At 38.5% G+C, this 18703-nt stretch overlaps 1 protein-coding gene across 1 annotated transcript in view; it reads left to right on the top strand.

Moving 5' to 3' along the window:
• LOC104591028 (calcium-dependent protein kinase 20-like) overlaps nt 1–15031 on the top strand; it is a 30048-nt gene extending 15017 nt beyond the window's left edge. Inside the window, exons 4-7 of the mRNA XM_010249802.3 lie at nt 11204–11319; nt 11948–12115; nt 14363–14584; nt 14657–15031. Coding sequence (XP_010248104.1) covers nt 11204–11319; nt 11948–12115; nt 14363–14584; nt 14657–14734 — 584 coding nt within the window. The 3' untranslated portion in view covers nt 14735–15031. The remainder of the gene's footprint in view (nt 1–11203; nt 11320–11947; nt 12116–14362; nt 14585–14656) is intronic.
• Nucleotides 15032–18703: the final 3672 nt, after the last annotated feature.

Below are 18703 nucleotides of genomic sequence, written 5' to 3'. Positions count from 1 at the left end.
AATGATCAATCTCCTCCAAACGAGTAGAACCGGGCTCATAGGATAACAAACGAGGAGGGTCACGGCCATAGACGACCCAGAAAGGTGTCATTCTGAGGGAAGAATGATAGGCAGTGTTATAACAATACTCGGCCCAAGGAAGCCAATCAACCCATCGTCGCAGTTGATCTCCAACAAAACAACGGAGATACATTTCGATCGTACGGTTCACCACCTCTGTTTGGCCATCTGTCTGAGGATGATACGCGGAGGAAAAAGCTAAGGCGGTAATATGTAACCGAAACAATTCCTTCCAGAAGGCACTAGTAAAAACTAGGTCCCTGTCGCTGACAATAGATTCCGGCAACCCATGTAAACGGAAAACATGCGTAAAGAAAATGTGGGCGACTGATGTAGCACTATATGGATGTGACAGAGGGATGAAATGGGCGTACTTAGAGAAGCGATCCACAACCACGTAAAGAACTGATTTTCCGCCAACCTTGGGTAGGCCCTCAATGAAATCCATGGAGATATCAGCCCAGATTTGTGCTGGAATCGAGAGGGGCTGAAGAAGGCCAGTCGGGTGTAGATTCTCCCATTTGTGCTGTTGACACGTGGAGCAATTATGGATAAAGTCCCGAATAGAAGTTTTCATACCTTGCCAATGGAAATCAGCTTGGACGCGATGCAGTATCTTCTAAATGCCTTCATGGGTGGAGTTATGAATACTGGAGATGATGGAAGGAATTAAAGAGGAATTTGCTGGAAGATGTACCCGACCTTTGTACAGCACCAGACCGTCATGAAGGGACCAAGTGGAGTCGGCGGCTCCAGACTGAATTTTCTGAACAAGGGCCGTCCACTCTGGTGATTGTGGCAGCGCCTTCTTGATGTCGTCTAACAAGGTGATTCGGGGATGGGAAATCCCACAAAGGAGCATAGTGTCTTCGTCACGCCTAGACAAAGCATCCGCGGCACGATTTAAGGATCCTGTCTTGTAGTCTACCCGGAAATCAAAACCAAGCAGCTTGCTAACCCAATGTTGTTGAGGAGAAGTGGTGAGTCGCTGCTCCAACAAGTACTTGAGGCTATAGTGATCAGTTTTGACGACGAATGACCTTCCCCACAAGTACGGTCTCCAGTGTTGGACTGCTCTAGCTAACCCAATCAGTTCGCATTCGTAGGCGGGTAATTTTAAATGTCGGTCAGCAAGTTTGCGGCTAAAGAAGGCAATCGGGTGCCCTTGTTGTTGTAATACAACTCCAATACCTATTCCGGATGCATCGCACTTAACTGTAAACTCGAGGTCAAAGTTTGGCAATTGCAGAACAGGGGTGGAGGAGAGGGCATCCCTTAAATTTGCAAAAGCTGCATCGGCTGCGTCGTCCCAATGATTCTTCTTTAGCAGGTTGGTTAATGGGGCAGCCAACAGGCCATAATTTTGTACAAATTTGCGGTAGTATCTTGTTAGACCCAGGAACCCGTGGAGAGCCTTGGCGGATTGGGGTTTGGGCCATTCCTTGATTGCTTGGATTTTGGAACTGTCCACCGTGACACCTTGCCCATTGATGACATGACCTAAGTACAGAACTTGGTGCTCCCCGAAAGAGCACTTGGACCGTTTAAGGAAGAGCTTGTGTTGGCGCAGGAGCTCAAAAACAGTCCGTAGATGATGCACGTGTTCTATCCAAGATTTACTGTAAACTAAAATGTCGTCAAAGAACACTAAAACAAATCTGCGAAGGTGGGACTGAAATACCTCGTTCATTAGAGACTGGAATGTGGATGGGGCGTTGGTGAAACCGAACGGCATAACTAAAAACTCAAAGTGGTCATGATGAGTTCTGAAGGCAGTTTTCTCTACCTCCTCGGAAGCCATTCGGACCTGAAAGTATCCCGACCTGAGGTCTAATTTTGAGAAGTACTGGGCACCATGAAGTTCATCCAACAGCTCGTCCACAATGGGAATAGGGAATTTATCCTTGACAGTTCGGTTATTGAGCTCTCTGTAGTCCACACAAAACCTCCAAGTACCATCCCGTTTTGCTACCAACAGAACCGGCGAGGAGAAGGGAGAACGGCTAAGGCGGATGATCCCCTGTTTCATCATTTCAGCACACTGCTTCTCTATCTCGTCTTTCTGCAAATGTGGGTAGTGATAAGGCCGGACGACGACTGGTTCTGAACCCGTCACTAGAGGGATCCAATGATCGCACGCTCGGGAAGGAGGAAGTTCCTTGGGTTCTTGGAACACATCTGAAAAGTTGGTGAGGAGCCTTTCCATATTTGCTGTATGCGTCGTTTCCCCCTGAAGCGTATGAACCTGTGGTTTTTTTGCTTCTACCCTGGTTCCCTGCCAAGTAACTTATTTCCCATTCAAGCGGAATGTCATCGTTAGGGTGCTGAAATCCCATAGGATTGGGCCTAGGGTGATCAACCATTTTACTCCAAGAACTATATCAAATTCATCCAAGCACAAATAAATCAGCAGAGAAGGATTCATATTCGACCTGCATTTGGGTGTCTTTATAGATTCCGGGACTGTGAACCCTTTCACCGTTTGCTACGGCTACCTGCAGTCTTGGTATGATTTCCATAGGTAATTTCAACTGAAGGGCAGCTTGCTCACTTACAAAATTGTGTGTGCTTCCTGAATCAATGAGGATCCGTACTGGTTTCCCTGCCACCCGTGCCCGTAACTGCATAGTCTGAGAGGTCTTTATTCCGGTGATTGCGCGAAGGGAGATCTCGGGTTCGAACGTTGCGGGTTTATCCTCGTCTTCCTCTTGTTCGTCCACCAGGAGGCAGAAAAGTCTCTTGCACCTGTGTCCCGCCAAATAAAGATCGTCACAGTTGAAACACTGCCCCCTTGCCTGACGATCTGCCATCTCGGCTCTGGACAAGCGTTTAATGGGGGGTGCCACCATGCTGCTTCCCATACTGGATGCCGACCTGGGGACATTGCTCGTATGAGGCTTCTGTTCTCGGCTAGTTGCAGAAGAAGGGGCCATTCCGGGTGTTTTCGGGGGTGCCCATGATGTCGGCGGCCGCCCCATACTGAAGGTTCCGCGACTGAGTTGCAGCTTTCGTTCGAAGGCGTGAGCTAGATTCATGGCTGTAACTAGGTTGGGGGGGTGTTGCATCTCCACATCCACCCTCAAGGGTTCTGCTAACCCTGTGGTGAACATGTCTACCTGCTGGTCCGGTCGCACCGAAGCTGCTCTGGCAAGGAGAGTTTGGAATTGGCGTTGGTATTCAGCCACCGTTCCCGTCTGTTTGAAGTTGATCAGTTCACCTAACGGGTTGCTCTTCAATGGGGGCCCAAACCTGAGGAGGCAATAGGATTTGAATTGGGTCCAACTGAGCCCGGGTTCCTCCTGTTCCAATCGATAGAACCAGAGCTGCACCTCTTCCGTCAAGTGGAATGCAGCTAGGCTTACCTTGTCTCTGTCCTCCGTCCGCTGGTTGCGAAAGAACTGCTCACATCGGTATAGCCACCCCAAAGGGTCTCCGGTGCCGTTGTAAGAAGGGAACTCCAATCTGCTGTACTTGGGAACGACCGCGGCTACCGGGGCGACGACCTGCTGTTTTCCGGACGACTCCGTCAAGTCTGGTCGGCGGCTGTTTGTGGTTGCAGCCCCTTATGGATTCCTTTCCTTGTTAGAGAAATACAACTCCATCAAGCACCGTAACTCTCGGACATCGTCTTTGATTTCGTGTACCTCCGTCAACTACTCCAGGTCGCCCATGACGTTTGGCTCTGATACCAAATTGTTTAGGGATCGCGAATAGGATCTCGTCATGGGTCGGTCCACGGGGAAAACCTCCTATTTTCCCTTGTTCCTCCCTTTTCTTGAAGAACCTATCTTGCCGCCTTAAAGGTGATTTTTTCAAGGGATCACCAACTCTCCTTTGCTCTCTTTCTTGATTGAAATTTTCGATGATTTTATTCAATATTCTCAGCTCCTTAAATAGGAGATTACAAGAGATAAGAGTCCTCCTTGTAGGAAGACTCCCTGCTAATCTCTACCACTTACAGATAAGATAGATAAGACTCCCTACTTAAGATAGATAAGACTCCCTAAGATAGATCAAACTTCCTACTAATCCTTACTAAAAACAGATAAGATAAGATGGACTGTAACTAGCTAGAATCCGATGAGAACACCAAATCACTGCTGCTGCCGGTGGCGATATTTCTTCCCAATAAACGCGTCCATATCATTAGAATAGGTTGATTTTGCTTGTTCCCAGACCTCATTTGCCATTTCAGCCCACATAAAATTCCTTCTTATTTGAGGTTGCATAGACACTAAAAGCTAGGACATGACCATGCTGTTTTCCTGGTTCCATCTGTCATATTCAGCACTCCCAGAATTAGGTTCTTTGATTCTCCCATTTATATAACCTATCTTTCCCCTTGCAGTGATGTACAACTTGATCCCTGTTGACCACTCTAAATAATTTAAGCCCTCGAGAGGAATAACAGCCATGGGAAAGGATAGTTCCACACCCCCACTCATCCCATTCTGCATTAAGGAAACACTGGATGTAGCAGAATCTTCACCACTCATGATTACAGATTCAAAAACTCTTAAGGTGGGCACAAAACCTTAAAGAAAAAGGTCTAACACCAAAGGAGAAAGGAAACCCCTTTTTTCTTCGGAAACACAACCCTTTTCTGTAAAACACAGGTGCTGTTACAGCACTAATAGGTCATCTCTTGACCTACGCATCAACAGAAATGCTGTTACAGCAAGTACAGGTCACTCTCTGACCTTCAGTGCACCATAAAAGCTGCTATTGCAGCACACAAAAGGTCTTCACGACCTACAGTTTATACAGGGGTTAGTCGACCCCACAAAAAAGGAAAGAAAGAGGTGTTGATCACCTCACATCCAACCAGCAGACCTAGTACAGGTTCTGACCAGAAAAAAAGGAGAATGAGAGAAGTTACTTCAGTGCGTGAGAAAACCTTGATCTTCAATCAGCCGAACAGTAGATGAGGGTGGCAGATCTGGAAATCTGGTGCGAAGGAAACTGTTCACTCGACCTCTCCTTTCAGATCTGATAGTCCCGCTTTGATACCATGTTATGCAGGAGAGAAGAAGAGAGAAGAGAGAGAGAGAAGAAGAGAAAAGAGAGATCTGAGAGCCAAAAGTACTGCTGGCGGCGCCAGCTTTTGGTATATATACTAGGGCGACATGATATAAAAAATAAAAGGAGAAATTTACAATAGTACCCCTGCAGTACTATACTAAGAGAATTAACAGCTTTTAACATTAACCTTTAATTGGTAGTGGCACTCAGTGTTTTCTGAGCAGAAAATACATCTCTCTTGAGATTGACAGCTTGTAAGAGTTGATTGGATTCTTCTGGAAGGACTGGCTGAATTTTTTGTTTTCTCCAGGGCTGGTTCTAGGGTTTTCATTTGGGAAACTGATCAGTTCTACAGTTCCAGCCTCTCTTTAGCTACTTATTCCGTCCTCTTGGTTTTCTGAGAGCCAGCTTGAGAGCTGTAATTCGTGTCAGGTTGCTGTGCAAACATCTTTCAGCCTGAAATTGGTGTGTTTCCGAACCTCTTCCCTATAGATTTGTGAGTTCTTGGTGGTTGTTCAGCATGGAGACAATCGGGAAGGAATCAAAATCACTTGGGGAAGAATTCTATGGGGTTTGGAAATGTGTTTGACAACTCTTTTCAAATTACTATTGTTAAATTTGATGGCACAAATTACTTGGAATGGTCTCAATTGGCCATGATGGCTATTGGAGGAAGGGCGGAACTTAGATATGTTATTGGAGATACAAAGAAACCAGCCAAAGAAGACCTAACTCATGCTAATGGGTTTAGAAAAATTATTTAGTGATGACTTAGCTATGTAATTCTATGCCACTTCACATTAGTAGGAATTACTTATGGGTGAAGACTACTAAGGAAATCTGGGAGAGTATAAAGGAGACTTACAACCCCTTAATATTGCTAGGGCTTATGAGTTGAAAAGTGAAGTGAATAATCTTAAACAAGGGGAGAAACCTGTATCTGTTTATTTTTCCACCTTGAAATCTTTGTAGCATGAAATTGATCACTTAAAGACTATTGAATGGGAAAGCCATAAGGATGCAACAACATATAGGAAGTTGGTTGAGACAAATAGAGTGTTTGAATTCTTTGCTGGCTTGAATTCAAATTATGATATTGTGAGGCAGCAAGTACTTATTAGAGACAGTATCACTTTATCTCAGGCTTATTCATTAGTACATAGTGAAGAGAGTATGGAGAAAGTTATGTTACAGATTTCACCCATGGAATCAGCCTTGGCAGTAGTAAAACCAAAGCTTGGTGGTGATAAGGAGAGGGATATGAAGAAGGAAGACAAAAGAGAGATAGTCTGTGATTATTGTAAGAAGCCAAAGCACACCTGAGACACTTGTTGGAAGCTGCATCTTCATCTTATTCTAATAAGAGTGAAAGACTCAAGAATAAGAAGGGGAATGCCAATGCAACTGTTACTATTGATGGTGCACCTTCCTCTAGCCCAAGATCCACACCGCTGGATGCTTTAATTGTAGTTAGAGCTGCCTTGACTTAGTTGGAGAGTGTGGTTGGAGTTTCAGGATCATCTCATCCACCAGCTACTATACCCATTATTCCTACCTTAGCTTTTGCTCACTCAGGCACAAGGGCTACTGTCTATCATGCTTTAGTCCAAGGTAACACTACTCTTTTTTGGATTGTTGATTCGGGTGCCTTTGAGCATATGACTAGCTTATCCTCTTTGGTTACCTCTTATTGCTTATCTTCTATTAGACAGTTTCTATTGTTGATGGCTCTCTTGTTTCTGTTTTTAGCAAGGGAGATATCAAAGTGGGTCCCTTATTCCTATTTTTGGCAAGGGAGATATCAAAGTGGATCCCTTGTTCCTATTTTTGCAAAGGGAGATATTAGAGTGTTTGATTCTATTTCCTTGTCCTCAATCCTACATGTTCCTAAACTTGGTACCAATTTGCTTTCAATTAGTAGTATTACTAAAAAATCATAGTTCTCAAGGCACCAATGTTTTAAAAGTGTAAGGCGCAAAAAAGGTGCAGAGCTCAATTTGTGCCTGAGGTGCAAGGCGAGGCGTGCACCTTTTTAAGCAAGGTGCAAAAATTAGAAAAAGGCTAAAAAATAAAAAAATTCAAAAAATGCAAAAAATCAAAAAATTATTGAACATAATATTAATAAAAATATAAACTTTAATTTTAAAATAAATGTTTAAAAAACCTATTATCTAATATTAAAATACATAAATATAACATGTAAATCATATTCAAATGAGAATTTAAAAATAAAATCAAATATATAAAACCTTTTCAAGCATATAAAACCCACAATCTCTTCTCTCAATTGCATTATTTCAAGTAGTTAATGTGATGTAAAGCATATTACATTCCTGATTCTACGAGCCGCCTTTGTACCATGCCCTTCGAGGCAAGCCCAAACAAGTCCACGTTAGGTCTTAAATTCTTAATTCTCACACAAACAATAATGATTTTATAGTTTTAATTGTTTTTTAAGAAGACATTTTGTTAGCATGAATGAATGAACAACATTACCAAATAGGGGGTTCTCGAAGCATTGTAGATAAAATTATTAGGATGAATGAATGAATGAATAATCGATTGGCTCATTATCTTTTGGGTCTTTGAAGAGTCTTTTTTTTCCTACTTTATTTGAGTCAATCCAAGTGTCCAATTTGAGGTGTGAGAATTATGAATTTGCAAAGCATTGTAGATCAACTTATTCTTTAAGTAATAAAAGAAGCGTTGTTCCTTTTGAAATTTTATACCGATGTTTGGGGACCATATCATATACTGTTATGGGGTGATACATATATTTCTTGTTATTTGTTGATGACCATTCCCATTTTTTATGGGTTTATCTTATGAGTTCTTGAGATGATGTTCCTTCTTTAACCTGTGCTTTTCACTAGATGGTTTTGACCTAATTTGCAATCAGAATCAACGATTTTAGGTCAGATAATATCAAGGGAGTACTTAGCAAAACCCCTGGCTTCATATTTCCTTGAGTATGGGGTTATCCATCAAAGTACTTGTTCTCATACACCTCAACAAAATGGACTAGTTAAGAGAAAGAACAGACACATCTTGGAAGTTGCTAGAAGCATCATGCTGAATTCTACTATTCCATACATTTCTAGGGGGACGCCATCCACACAGCCGTGTATCTCATCAATAGGTCCCCTTCACGAGTTGTAGATATGAAATAATCTTTTAGGCTATTGTATCCAGATAAATACTTGTTTACTATTCCCCTTAAGACCCCTGGGTGCACTTGCTTTGTTTAAATCCTTGCACCTCATTGCTCTAAATTTGATCATAAGGTTGTAAAGTGTATTTTTCTTGGGTATGCACAAAATTGAAAGGGATATTGTTGCTATGATTATTGATAAAAAAATTGTTGCTATGATCCAGTCTCTGGGATTTGTTTCATCTCTATGATGTTATCTTCTTTGAGGATGTTCCTTGTTATCTTAGGGTTTCATCTCAGGAGGAGAGTTGCGAGAAGGTTATTTTTTCCCTGGAAGTTCATCACCTGTTCCAATCACTGAAGGGGAGAGTTGTGAAGGGGATTGTTAGGGGTGTAAAGAATTAAGGGTGTTTCATAGATGGTGGAGGCAGGTTGATTTTGGTCATGAGAAATCCATACTAGTTCCTCTCTCCTTTACAACACTAGATCCAGGTACTACAACCTTTTTGCTTATTGCTATTGCAAATGACATTCCTACTGCTATTGAGCCTTAGCCTCCCTCAGATGATCTTGACCTTCCTATTGCAATTTGCAAAAAGAAGCGCTGTTGTATCTCATCTATTGCTCATTATTATCTCAATTTCTTTCTTATGACCACTTCTCACCATCTTATAATTCCTTTTTGGCATCTATTGCAGCTATATCTATTTCTAGAATAGTGCAGGGAGCTTTGTTGGTGCTTGAGTGGAAGGATGCAATGGGGGTGGAGAGGGATGCCCTCATTAAAAATTATACACGAGAGTTGGTAGATCAGCCAAAAGGGAAGAAACTTGTTGGGTGTAGATTGGTACTTATAGTGAAATACAATGCAGATGGCTCGGTTGATAGATACAAGGCCCGATTAGTTGCAAATAGATACACATAGACTTACTGTATTGATTACATGGAGACCTTTGCACCAATCACCAAGATGAACACAATTAGGTTATTGCTATCTCTTGCTACAAATTTATCATGGCCACTATTCCAGATGGATGTTAAAAATGTTTTCCTTAATGATGATCTACAGGAGGTATATATGGAATTGTTCCTAGGTTTTATGACGTAGATGCAGGAAAGAAAGTCTATTGGTTGGAGAAGGCTTTGTATGGTCCAAAGCAATCTCCAAGGGCATGGTTTTCCAGATGGATGTTAAAAATGCTTTCCTTAATGATGATCTACAGGAGGTATATATGGAATTGTTCCTAGGTTTTATGACGTAGATGCAGGAAAGAAAGTCTATTGGTTGGAGAAGGCTTTGTATGGTCCAAAGCAATCTCCAAGGGCATGGTTTGATAGATTTAGACTTGCCTTAGAGAAGTTTGGCCATGTGTAGGCCTAGTTAGACCATGCTCTTTTCATCAAGAAGGTAGATGCTTCCTTAACTCTCCTTGTAGTGCATGTTGATGATATTGTGGTGACAAGCAGTGACATTGGTGAGATTCATTCTCTTAAGTAATTACTTAACAAGGAGGTTGAGGCAAAAGACCTGGGTGCTTTGTACTATTTCTTGGAAATTGAAGTGGCTTAGTCTAAACATGACATCTTTATCTCCCAAAGGAAGTATGTTTTAGATCTATTAGAGGAAACTAGGAAATTAGGAGTTAAGCCTGCCGAGACACCTATTGAATAGAATCATAAAATAAGTGCAGAAGGTGGTGAGTCTCTTGAAGACAAAGCTATGTTTCAGCAGTTGGTAGGAAAATTGCTTTATTTGTGTCTAACATGGCCCGACATTTCTTATGCTGTTAGTTAGTACATGCATTTTCTCAAAAAATCCCATCTACTTGCAGTTGAGGAGATTTTTGCTTACTTGGAAGAGATGTCTAGGCTGAGGCATACTCTTCAATGATAATGGTCACATAAAAATAAAGGTGTACACAGATGTTGATTGGGCCAGGTGTGTTGATGATAGACGATCTACCTCAGTTTATTGTGCCTTTGTTGGAGGGAATCTTGTTTCATGGAGTAAGAAACAAAATGTTGTTGCTCGTTCCAGTGCCCAAGACAAAGTATAGGTCCATGGTTAATGGTGTGGCTGAAGTGTTATGGCTAAGATCCCTACTTGGAGTTAGGAATTAAATATGAAAGACCCTTGATGTTGTATTGTGATATCCAGGCCACCATTAATACTGCTCATAATCCAATACAACATAATAGAACCAAACATATCGAGGTGGACTGGCACTTTATTAGAGAAAGAGTTGCTTCTCAAGAAGTGTGTCTTCCCTATGTTACTTCCGATATGCTGCTTGCTGATCTCTTCATCAAAGCTGTTAAAAAGTCAAGTTTGAGGCAGATTTATGCAAATTGGGAATGACCAATATCTATTCCCAACTTGAGGGGAAATGTAGAGATACAGTACAGTAGACTGGTGTGGTCCCTCCTTGTGTTTTATGTTATGTTTTTCTATTTTTTTTATTAGTTGCTGTTAGCTGTAGCTGCTATTATTATTATTTTTCTTTTCTTATATGCGCGGCAAGGGGTATTAGTGTCTTTGTACTGCTCTTTAATTTGCTAACATATAAATGCTAATAGTGGGGCGGCAGGGACACAATAACTGCACCCCGTTTTTCTCATTCTCTCTTCTCTTCTCTTCTCCTCTGTTCTCTTCTTCTATTTTCTTTTTTCTTTGCTGAATTCACATCAGAACATAGATCGACTGTGAACTCTTTCAGCTAACTAATACAACTCCATTCAGTAGCTTCCTTTTCTTTCTTTGGACATATACATGCATGTATTGTGTTTTGGTATTCTAGTCTATAGTTCAAAACAATCATCAATGATAATTACTATTCTATATTATAATCCTTAGCTTAAATCTATCCTTGCTGTATCATAAAGGGTCTCGTGGGAGAATTGCTTAAAAATTGTTATTATCATATTAGGTGGATGCCCTTTCATTTAACTGGTGGTTATATTTCTTGGTAGGTCACCCTTGGGTTCGGGTTGGTGGTGTAGCTCCCGATAAGCCCCTTGATTCTGCAGTTTTAACTCGCTTGAAGCAATTCTCTGCCATGAACAAACTCAAGAAAATGGCAATCAGAGTGAGTATCTTAATATCTCTGAGCCTGTGGTTGTCAAAATGAATATTCACGACTTCAAAGTGAAATTTGCACTCCAAAACTAAAAGGTGCACTTATATTGTGCTCTTAAATCTCTTGCTGACAATCTTTTCTAAAATAGTGGTCTACTACATTTTTTTATAATATGATGTGTATGTCTGGATATTTCTGATAGAGAAAAAAAACATACCAAATTTATTTATGCAATTTGCCTTTGGCCACTTCCTGGATGCAGGCCAAGTATTATGTATCACGTTTGAGTTCTTCAGAATAGTTAGAGACATGTTTGAGATTCGAGATGGCCCAAACATGGTCATCATCTAAAGATGCTTCACATATTTATCTATTTACCTCCAATGATATGTTGTGAGTCTACAAGGATTCTTTATCTCTTAGGGACTAGGCTGTGCCCCCCCCCTAAAGCCCAACCACGTCTTCATCTATTTTTTGGCTATGTATCCATCCTTCTATTTATCAGACTGTCTATTTGCTGGTTGATTATTTGAAAATTCTCATTATTGTTTAATATGATTGATTTTGGAAACCTTTTTGCTTTTCTATGGGTCAAATGTTTAGTTCCTTACATTAGGTATTTGTCCTATTCATATAGGTTATTGCTGAGAATCTGTCTGAAGAGGAAATTGCTGGCCTGAAAGAAATGTTTAAGATGATAGACACAGATAATAGTGGACAGATCACTTTTGAAGAACTCAAGGTTGGTATGGAAAGAGTTGGTGCAAAACTCAAGGAGTCTGAAATATATGCATTAATGCAAGCTGTAAGTTTCTATTCAGAATCCACTTTTTGGTTTTCTATAACATGTAGGGTCTATTGCTTGATGTAATGGTAAAATCTTGGTTTGACAAGCATGATAATTTAGATTCAAGTATGAGAGTGGTCACTGAATGCTAAAAGTCAGATGTTAGGTCTGTATCGATTTGATGCCATAGCCACACCTTGAATAGATGGAATGACTTCTTGGTGGGGCCACTGCAGTAGATCCAAGGCCGTGATTTTCTGTTTTAGCCCTGCGCTACGACAATGCTGTAGCAAAAGTGAACACATTTAATCAGGATTGGGTAATAGGCTTTTGTTTGGTCCCTGCAATAGTTTCCCTTTTCTATATATTATAAGGAGGTTCTATCATTAATCTCACATTGCTTTGTCAGAAAAAAAATTACTTAATGTTAATTATTTTAATGAGTTCATCACATGGTTGTAAATTTCTATACATTCATAAAAGCTCCATTTTATAAATCTATATAACACTGCATGATGCTAGCAAAATTTAGAAAAATATAAAGATAGCAAAACCAAGAAGTAAATGGAAGATATAATTGCTTCTGTCTGGGAAGGCATAGATTCAATTTCTGTTGAATATGGTATGCTTTTGTTTCTCTGACTTTAGAAAGTTAATAATTATGATGTCTGGTATGATTCAAGCATTCATAGTTTAACAATGGATATGCCATTGTACAGAACTAGGGGTATAAATGGAATGGGTTTGAATAGAATCAAACAATATTTGAATTCGAATTTAATTAAATATTTGAATATTTGATTGGATTTGAATTTGATCAATGAATTTAGGAAGTATATAATATAAATATTTTACTTATATAAAGTATATGAACACATAAATTATTTATATAATTTAAATATTATATAATTATATAATCAGTCGAATTTGGATATTTATCAAATTGAATCAGGCCGTATCTGAATTCGAACTCAGATTCTTGAATACCATTGAAACCCCTGTACAGAATGGAATGGTGAAATAGGATTCATGTACCCACCCCATATAGTTGGGATAAGAATTAGATGATGTTATGTTAATTTATCCCATTCTTATGGTCATGGGTCCTGATTAAAGTGCTCCAACTTGCTAAACCATTAGTTTCATGCAATTGATGGTGAAGACTCAGGAAAGAACTTGATTTCACCCTCTAAGCATAGTTTTCAAGGCACCAAGGTGAGACTAGGTGACAGGGGGGCGCCTTGTCGCCTAGTCACGTAGGCAATGGATTTTTTTATGTTGAAAATATAGATCCTAGGGTAGTTCCCTAGGTACCATAACCATATTTTCTTAATAATTATTCATAATTTTCATAAGAAAAAGTATAAAGTTCATATTAACGTATAGAAAATCAACATATTCATGAGAAGAAAAAGAAGGAAAATAGAATTCAAAAAATATAGGGGCTCAACCCTTATTTTTGTTATAGGAAAATAAGAAAAGAAAAAGTATTGGTAGTAGTAGTAGTAGTAGAAGAAGAAGTAGAAGAATATATGGAAGAAGAAAATTTGCTGATTAGATAAAATTTTTAGTTCTTCCTTACTTATTGGTTCAGGTTTTGAAGTCATTGAGGGTTCAACACAACATTTAGCAATGTTCGTGTTGATTAAATCCTAATAAATAAGAAAAAAATAAAAAGAAATTAGTATATAGACACAAAATGATTATTTTAGTTTAATAATGTCTATTTTATAATTATAATCTCAAAAGTAAACAAAAAAGTATTTTATAGTAGGAGGTAAAAAACTGATTGGCAATTAGGCGAGGCGAATCTCAAAGGGCGCCTTGTCGCCTAGGCGCCCGCCTTGACAACTATGCCTCTAAGTCACTGAGCAATTACCACCAACCCCTGTGCCTTCTATAAATGAGAAAATATCATCCCAGACAAATGATCAAGACCCATCTAGGTCTTTGAAGATGCCTTGACAACTATGCCTCTAAGTCACTGAGCAATTACCACCAACCCCTGTGCCTTCTATAAATGAGAAAATATCATCCCAGACAAATGATCAAGACCCACCTAGGTCTTTGAAGATGATAAGTGCAAATTTATGCTTAATTTGATCTCTATGGCATCTTTTCATGTCCTTTTCTATCATCATACCCTATGGTTCCAGAGTTGTTTTTATCTAGTTTTGGTGGGGGCCAGGAGGAATTTTATGATGGCACAAGGAACTGTTTATTTAGACATTTGTTTAACCTTCCACTTCTACTGAAAATCCACAGGCTGATATTGACAACAGTGGTACCATAGATTATGGTGAATTTTTAGCTGCAACTCTACATCTAAATAAAATCGAAAAAGAAGATCATTTGTTTGCGGCTTTCTCATACTTCGACAAAGATGGAAGTGGATATATAACTCAAGATGAGCTCCAACAGGCTTGTGAGGAATTTGGTATAGATGCTCATCTTGAAGATATGATACGAGAAGTGGATCAAGACAATGTAAGTGGCTTTCTTTGAAGTTCCTCTTCTGTTTTCTGGAGAATAAATTGTTAATCAAAATTGTTTTCCCAGGATGGGCGCATAGATTACAGTGAATTTGTGGCTATGATGCAAGACAAAGGTTTTGGCAAGAAGGGGCTTTTCAAATGACTATGGCTCTGGGTTTAAGAAACCGTAAAGCTTGGTTGATGCCTAGTCGTGGTCATGTATTTTCTAACCTTTTCTTTTTCTTTTTCTTTTCCATTTTTGTTCTTGTTATCAGTAGAATTGGTTGGGACAAGGTCTTACCAGAGTTGAGTTGGATAACAGTAGAACCATGCATAGCCATTGTAAAGATCAGACACTTACAAAGCTAAAATAGGTTCATAGAGTTTTTTTTTATTATATATATGAACTTTTGTTATGTTTTGTTTTAGTTTAATGGTAAAATCTTTGGGTTGACAAGCATGAGAACGTGGGTTCAATCTGAGAGTGGCCATTTTGTGAAAAAAAATTTCCAGAGGATAGGTCTGTCTCCAGTCCACCCCTCCCAAGATCCGAGATATCAGGGACCAACATTTGGTAGTGGTACATATTTTGGTGAGACTTAATGTCCTAATTGTAAATTTCTTTTTCCCCCTCCATGTACACTGTCCATGATAATATCTTTCAAGGAGCAGACTGACTAAAAACACCTTGTTTTCCTTATTAGTTTTAGTTTTGAATCTTTAAAATCTTATTGATATTTTCTTGGAGTGAATGTAAGAAAGAGATATCTTCCTGATGTTTCCAAAATGTAACTTAAGATCAAAGTCACTGGATGTGACAGAGGAGACGGTTTCTGATGGAGATTGAGTGCATGTATTTGGATACGTTTTTCTTTTACCACAACATATAATGCTAGGAATGCTATGTTGGTATATGAAGTTTGATCATTTGGCAGTAGAACATGTCAATTGTAACAATCACCAACTTTATGAGATTCAATTTTGACTGTAGTAAATATTTCTTATTTCAAGTTCACAAAATTACTCTGCTGGTACTTTTCACGACAGTGAACACAACAGTTGCCACAATAGCAGTAAAGCACAAGCAGCTCTAAATTGGATTCCTTTGCAAATGGCAAGTATATTCTATAAATAATTGTCTGTTTCTTTTTCACCTGGTTTGCTCTCATTTCATTCAAAGTTTATGCAACAGTGTATCCAAGGTTCAAAGTATTGATGCATATCGGCCTATATAGGTCAATACGCGTTGGATGTGGGTTGGGCAACACGATACAGAGCTGTCATCCCAAATTCCCAATTATCTAAAAGCAATTCCACCGTTTCCTTGATTATTGCTGTCTATTGACTTGATATACATCAATACGGACTGATGCTGATCTATATAGATGGACATGCATGCTTAAAATACTAGGAATGACCCCGTACTAAGTACGGGACCTTTAATCTGAATTATTTTAATTATTTATATTAGACATTTAGATTAGGCTTTTTATGTGATTTAAGAGATTTACCATGTTTTATTTAGAGAATGACCCCATATTAAGGGGCAACTACAATATTATTTAATTTGAAATTTACTATTTAACTATAAAAAATTAAATTAGAAAAATTAACATGGGTCTTACATCTTTGTAATTGACAATCTATTCTGATCTACTTTGTTTGAAAATCACTATTAATTTATATTGTTTTTAATATGATTTAAGAGATTAAATGAGGTCTTATTTGTAAACAGTAACCCACTTTAATTGGTACTTACTATTTATTTGATAAATTTATTTTTCAAAGCTAAATTAGGTTATGCTTCCAAAAAAAGTTAAATCTAGTTTGTAATTAATAAACTATTTCATTTAAAAGAATGAAACTCACAGTCTCACACCATTTGTATTAATTGTTTAGTCATTTTTATGCATTTTATTTTTTTTTTTATTTTTATCTATTTAATATTTTGAATATTTTGAAGTTAAATTATTTGTTTAATCGTTACTTTTGAAATTGTTGTGTTTGAATAAAATTTAGTTACTCCCATAACATTTGAAATGACCACTTCTTAGAGATTAAGATGTTACGTGTGTGAGTTTTAAGAGAGTGGAGTTATCACTTTTTTGTGAGTGAATAGACTTTTTTAAGAGTGAGAGCTTAACCTCTTCTAAGATTCTATCTATTGAAATTTTACAATGTCACGTGTTTGAAGGGTGGGGGCTGTTATACTGTTATACATATTGGATTTTCAAGGGATCTTCGACACATGGCATGGGTGGAATGCTTGAGTATCTATGGAGTTTCACCCATGGCAGATAGTATTTGTCAGTATCATAGGATGATGATTCATATCGGTCAATACAATCTTATCCATTCTGTGTGAGCCAAAAAATTGAAAGAGAAAGAAAAAAAAGTAAAACAATGAAAGAAAAGTTAATCGATCATTAGCATTTTTAAGTATTAATGTGATTTATTCAATTTCCTAAGTGCATCTAAGGGTGTAAGTCGGGCTGGTTGGGTTGGGTTTATAGTTAACCCAGGCCCAACCCTAAAACATGGGCTTAAGGCCGGAGCCCTAGGTCAAGCCCAATTTTCTCAACCCGAGTCCAGCCCGCACTGTAATTTGATGCATTCGGGTTAGGCTCGGGCCCAGGTTGGTCAATGAACCCACTCTAAAATTATACATATATATGTATTTATGTAAATATATACATATATTTATGTATATATGTAAATATGTATACAAATGTTATATATACAAATATGTATGTATATATGTGTAAAATTTTATGCAACATTTACATATATACACATGTATAATTGGGCTGGGGCTTGGGCCAAGTTTGGACTACAGAAGGGTTAGGCCTGAGACCAGCCCAAAAGATAAAAAAGTTTGACTTCTTAGGCCCAACCCAACTCAAGGACTGAAAATCCAAGCCCAACCTGTATAAAATTCTGGGCTGGGCTTGCCCAAGTTGCACCCTTAAGTTTATCCAGGGATATCGTTGTTTTTCCACCATTGACTATCTAGATAGCTGGGATAAATATTGGGTAATGATCTTTTAAGTACAATGCACCCATTGACTGATGCAATGTTAATGAAGCACATAAACTAGCTTAAGAAGTTAAAACACATGTTTTCTTAATTGACTAATATATGGCAATAATTCTAGTCTTTCAGGTTTTAACCAGTATTCAATTCATGCAAATTGCATGTAATTTCTTTTGTAACAAGTGATTTTTTGGGGTAAAATATAAAAATCTCCCTTGAGGTTTCTAATAATAATAAAAACCTCCCCTAAGATTTTACTTTAATAAAAACCTCTCCTGTAGTTTTTGAACAAACCTGCAGTTACCTCCTTAAGTGCAAATGAGACAAAAGGCACAAATATTGTATCAGATAGGAGTAGGGGTGGATTCAAGCTGAGCCGAGCCGAATAGTACCAGGCTCGAGCTCGGTTCGAGCTAGAACCTTGAGCTCGAGCTTGGCTCGGCTCGTTTTATATTTTATAAAATTATTTTATAAAAAATCATATATAAATTTTATATTTTATATTTTAAAAATTAAAAATTAATAATTATATATATATATATATATATATATATATATATATATATATATTCAAATCGGCTCGTGAGCCTCACGACCTGAGTTCTAGTAGGCTCGAGCTCTACTCGTTTAATAATCGAGCCACTGAATTGGGCTTGAGCTCGACTGAAACTGAGCCAAGCCGAGTTTTTCACGAGCCAAGCTCAAGCAGCTTGTGAAAAGCTTGGCTCGTTGCCACCCCAAGATAGGAGTACAAATCATAGTTACAAGCAAATGAGTGCAAAACTGAGCCGGATACAAAATTTGTAAAGTTCAGATTTGCATTGCAAACAAACAAAGCCTTATTCCTACCTAATACAAAATATGTACCTTTTGTATCATTTGCACTCATTACTATTGCAAATCTGGATATAACCTTTGCCTCAATTTGTTTGTAAAAATGATTTGCATTCTTATGCAAAATGTGTACCTTTTGTCTCATTTGCACTCACTAACAATACAAATTTTGCATTCCAAAAACTAATGCAAAATTTACCTTTCTCCTATCTAATTTTTTTTCTCATTTAAAGTGGCGACCGCATTATGTTGCTTCCGACCTCA

The sequence above is a fragment of the Nelumbo nucifera genome, chromosome 6 (genome assembly GCF_055504915.1).
Source record: "Nelumbo nucifera cultivar China Antique chromosome 6, China Antique-T2T, whole genome shotgun sequence".
Classification (NCBI taxonomy): Eukaryota; Viridiplantae; Streptophyta; class Magnoliopsida; order Proteales; family Nelumbonaceae; genus Nelumbo; species Nelumbo nucifera.
The sequence above is the reverse complement of the archived record's forward strand: the minus strand, read 5'-3'. Positions and strand labels throughout refer to the sequence as shown.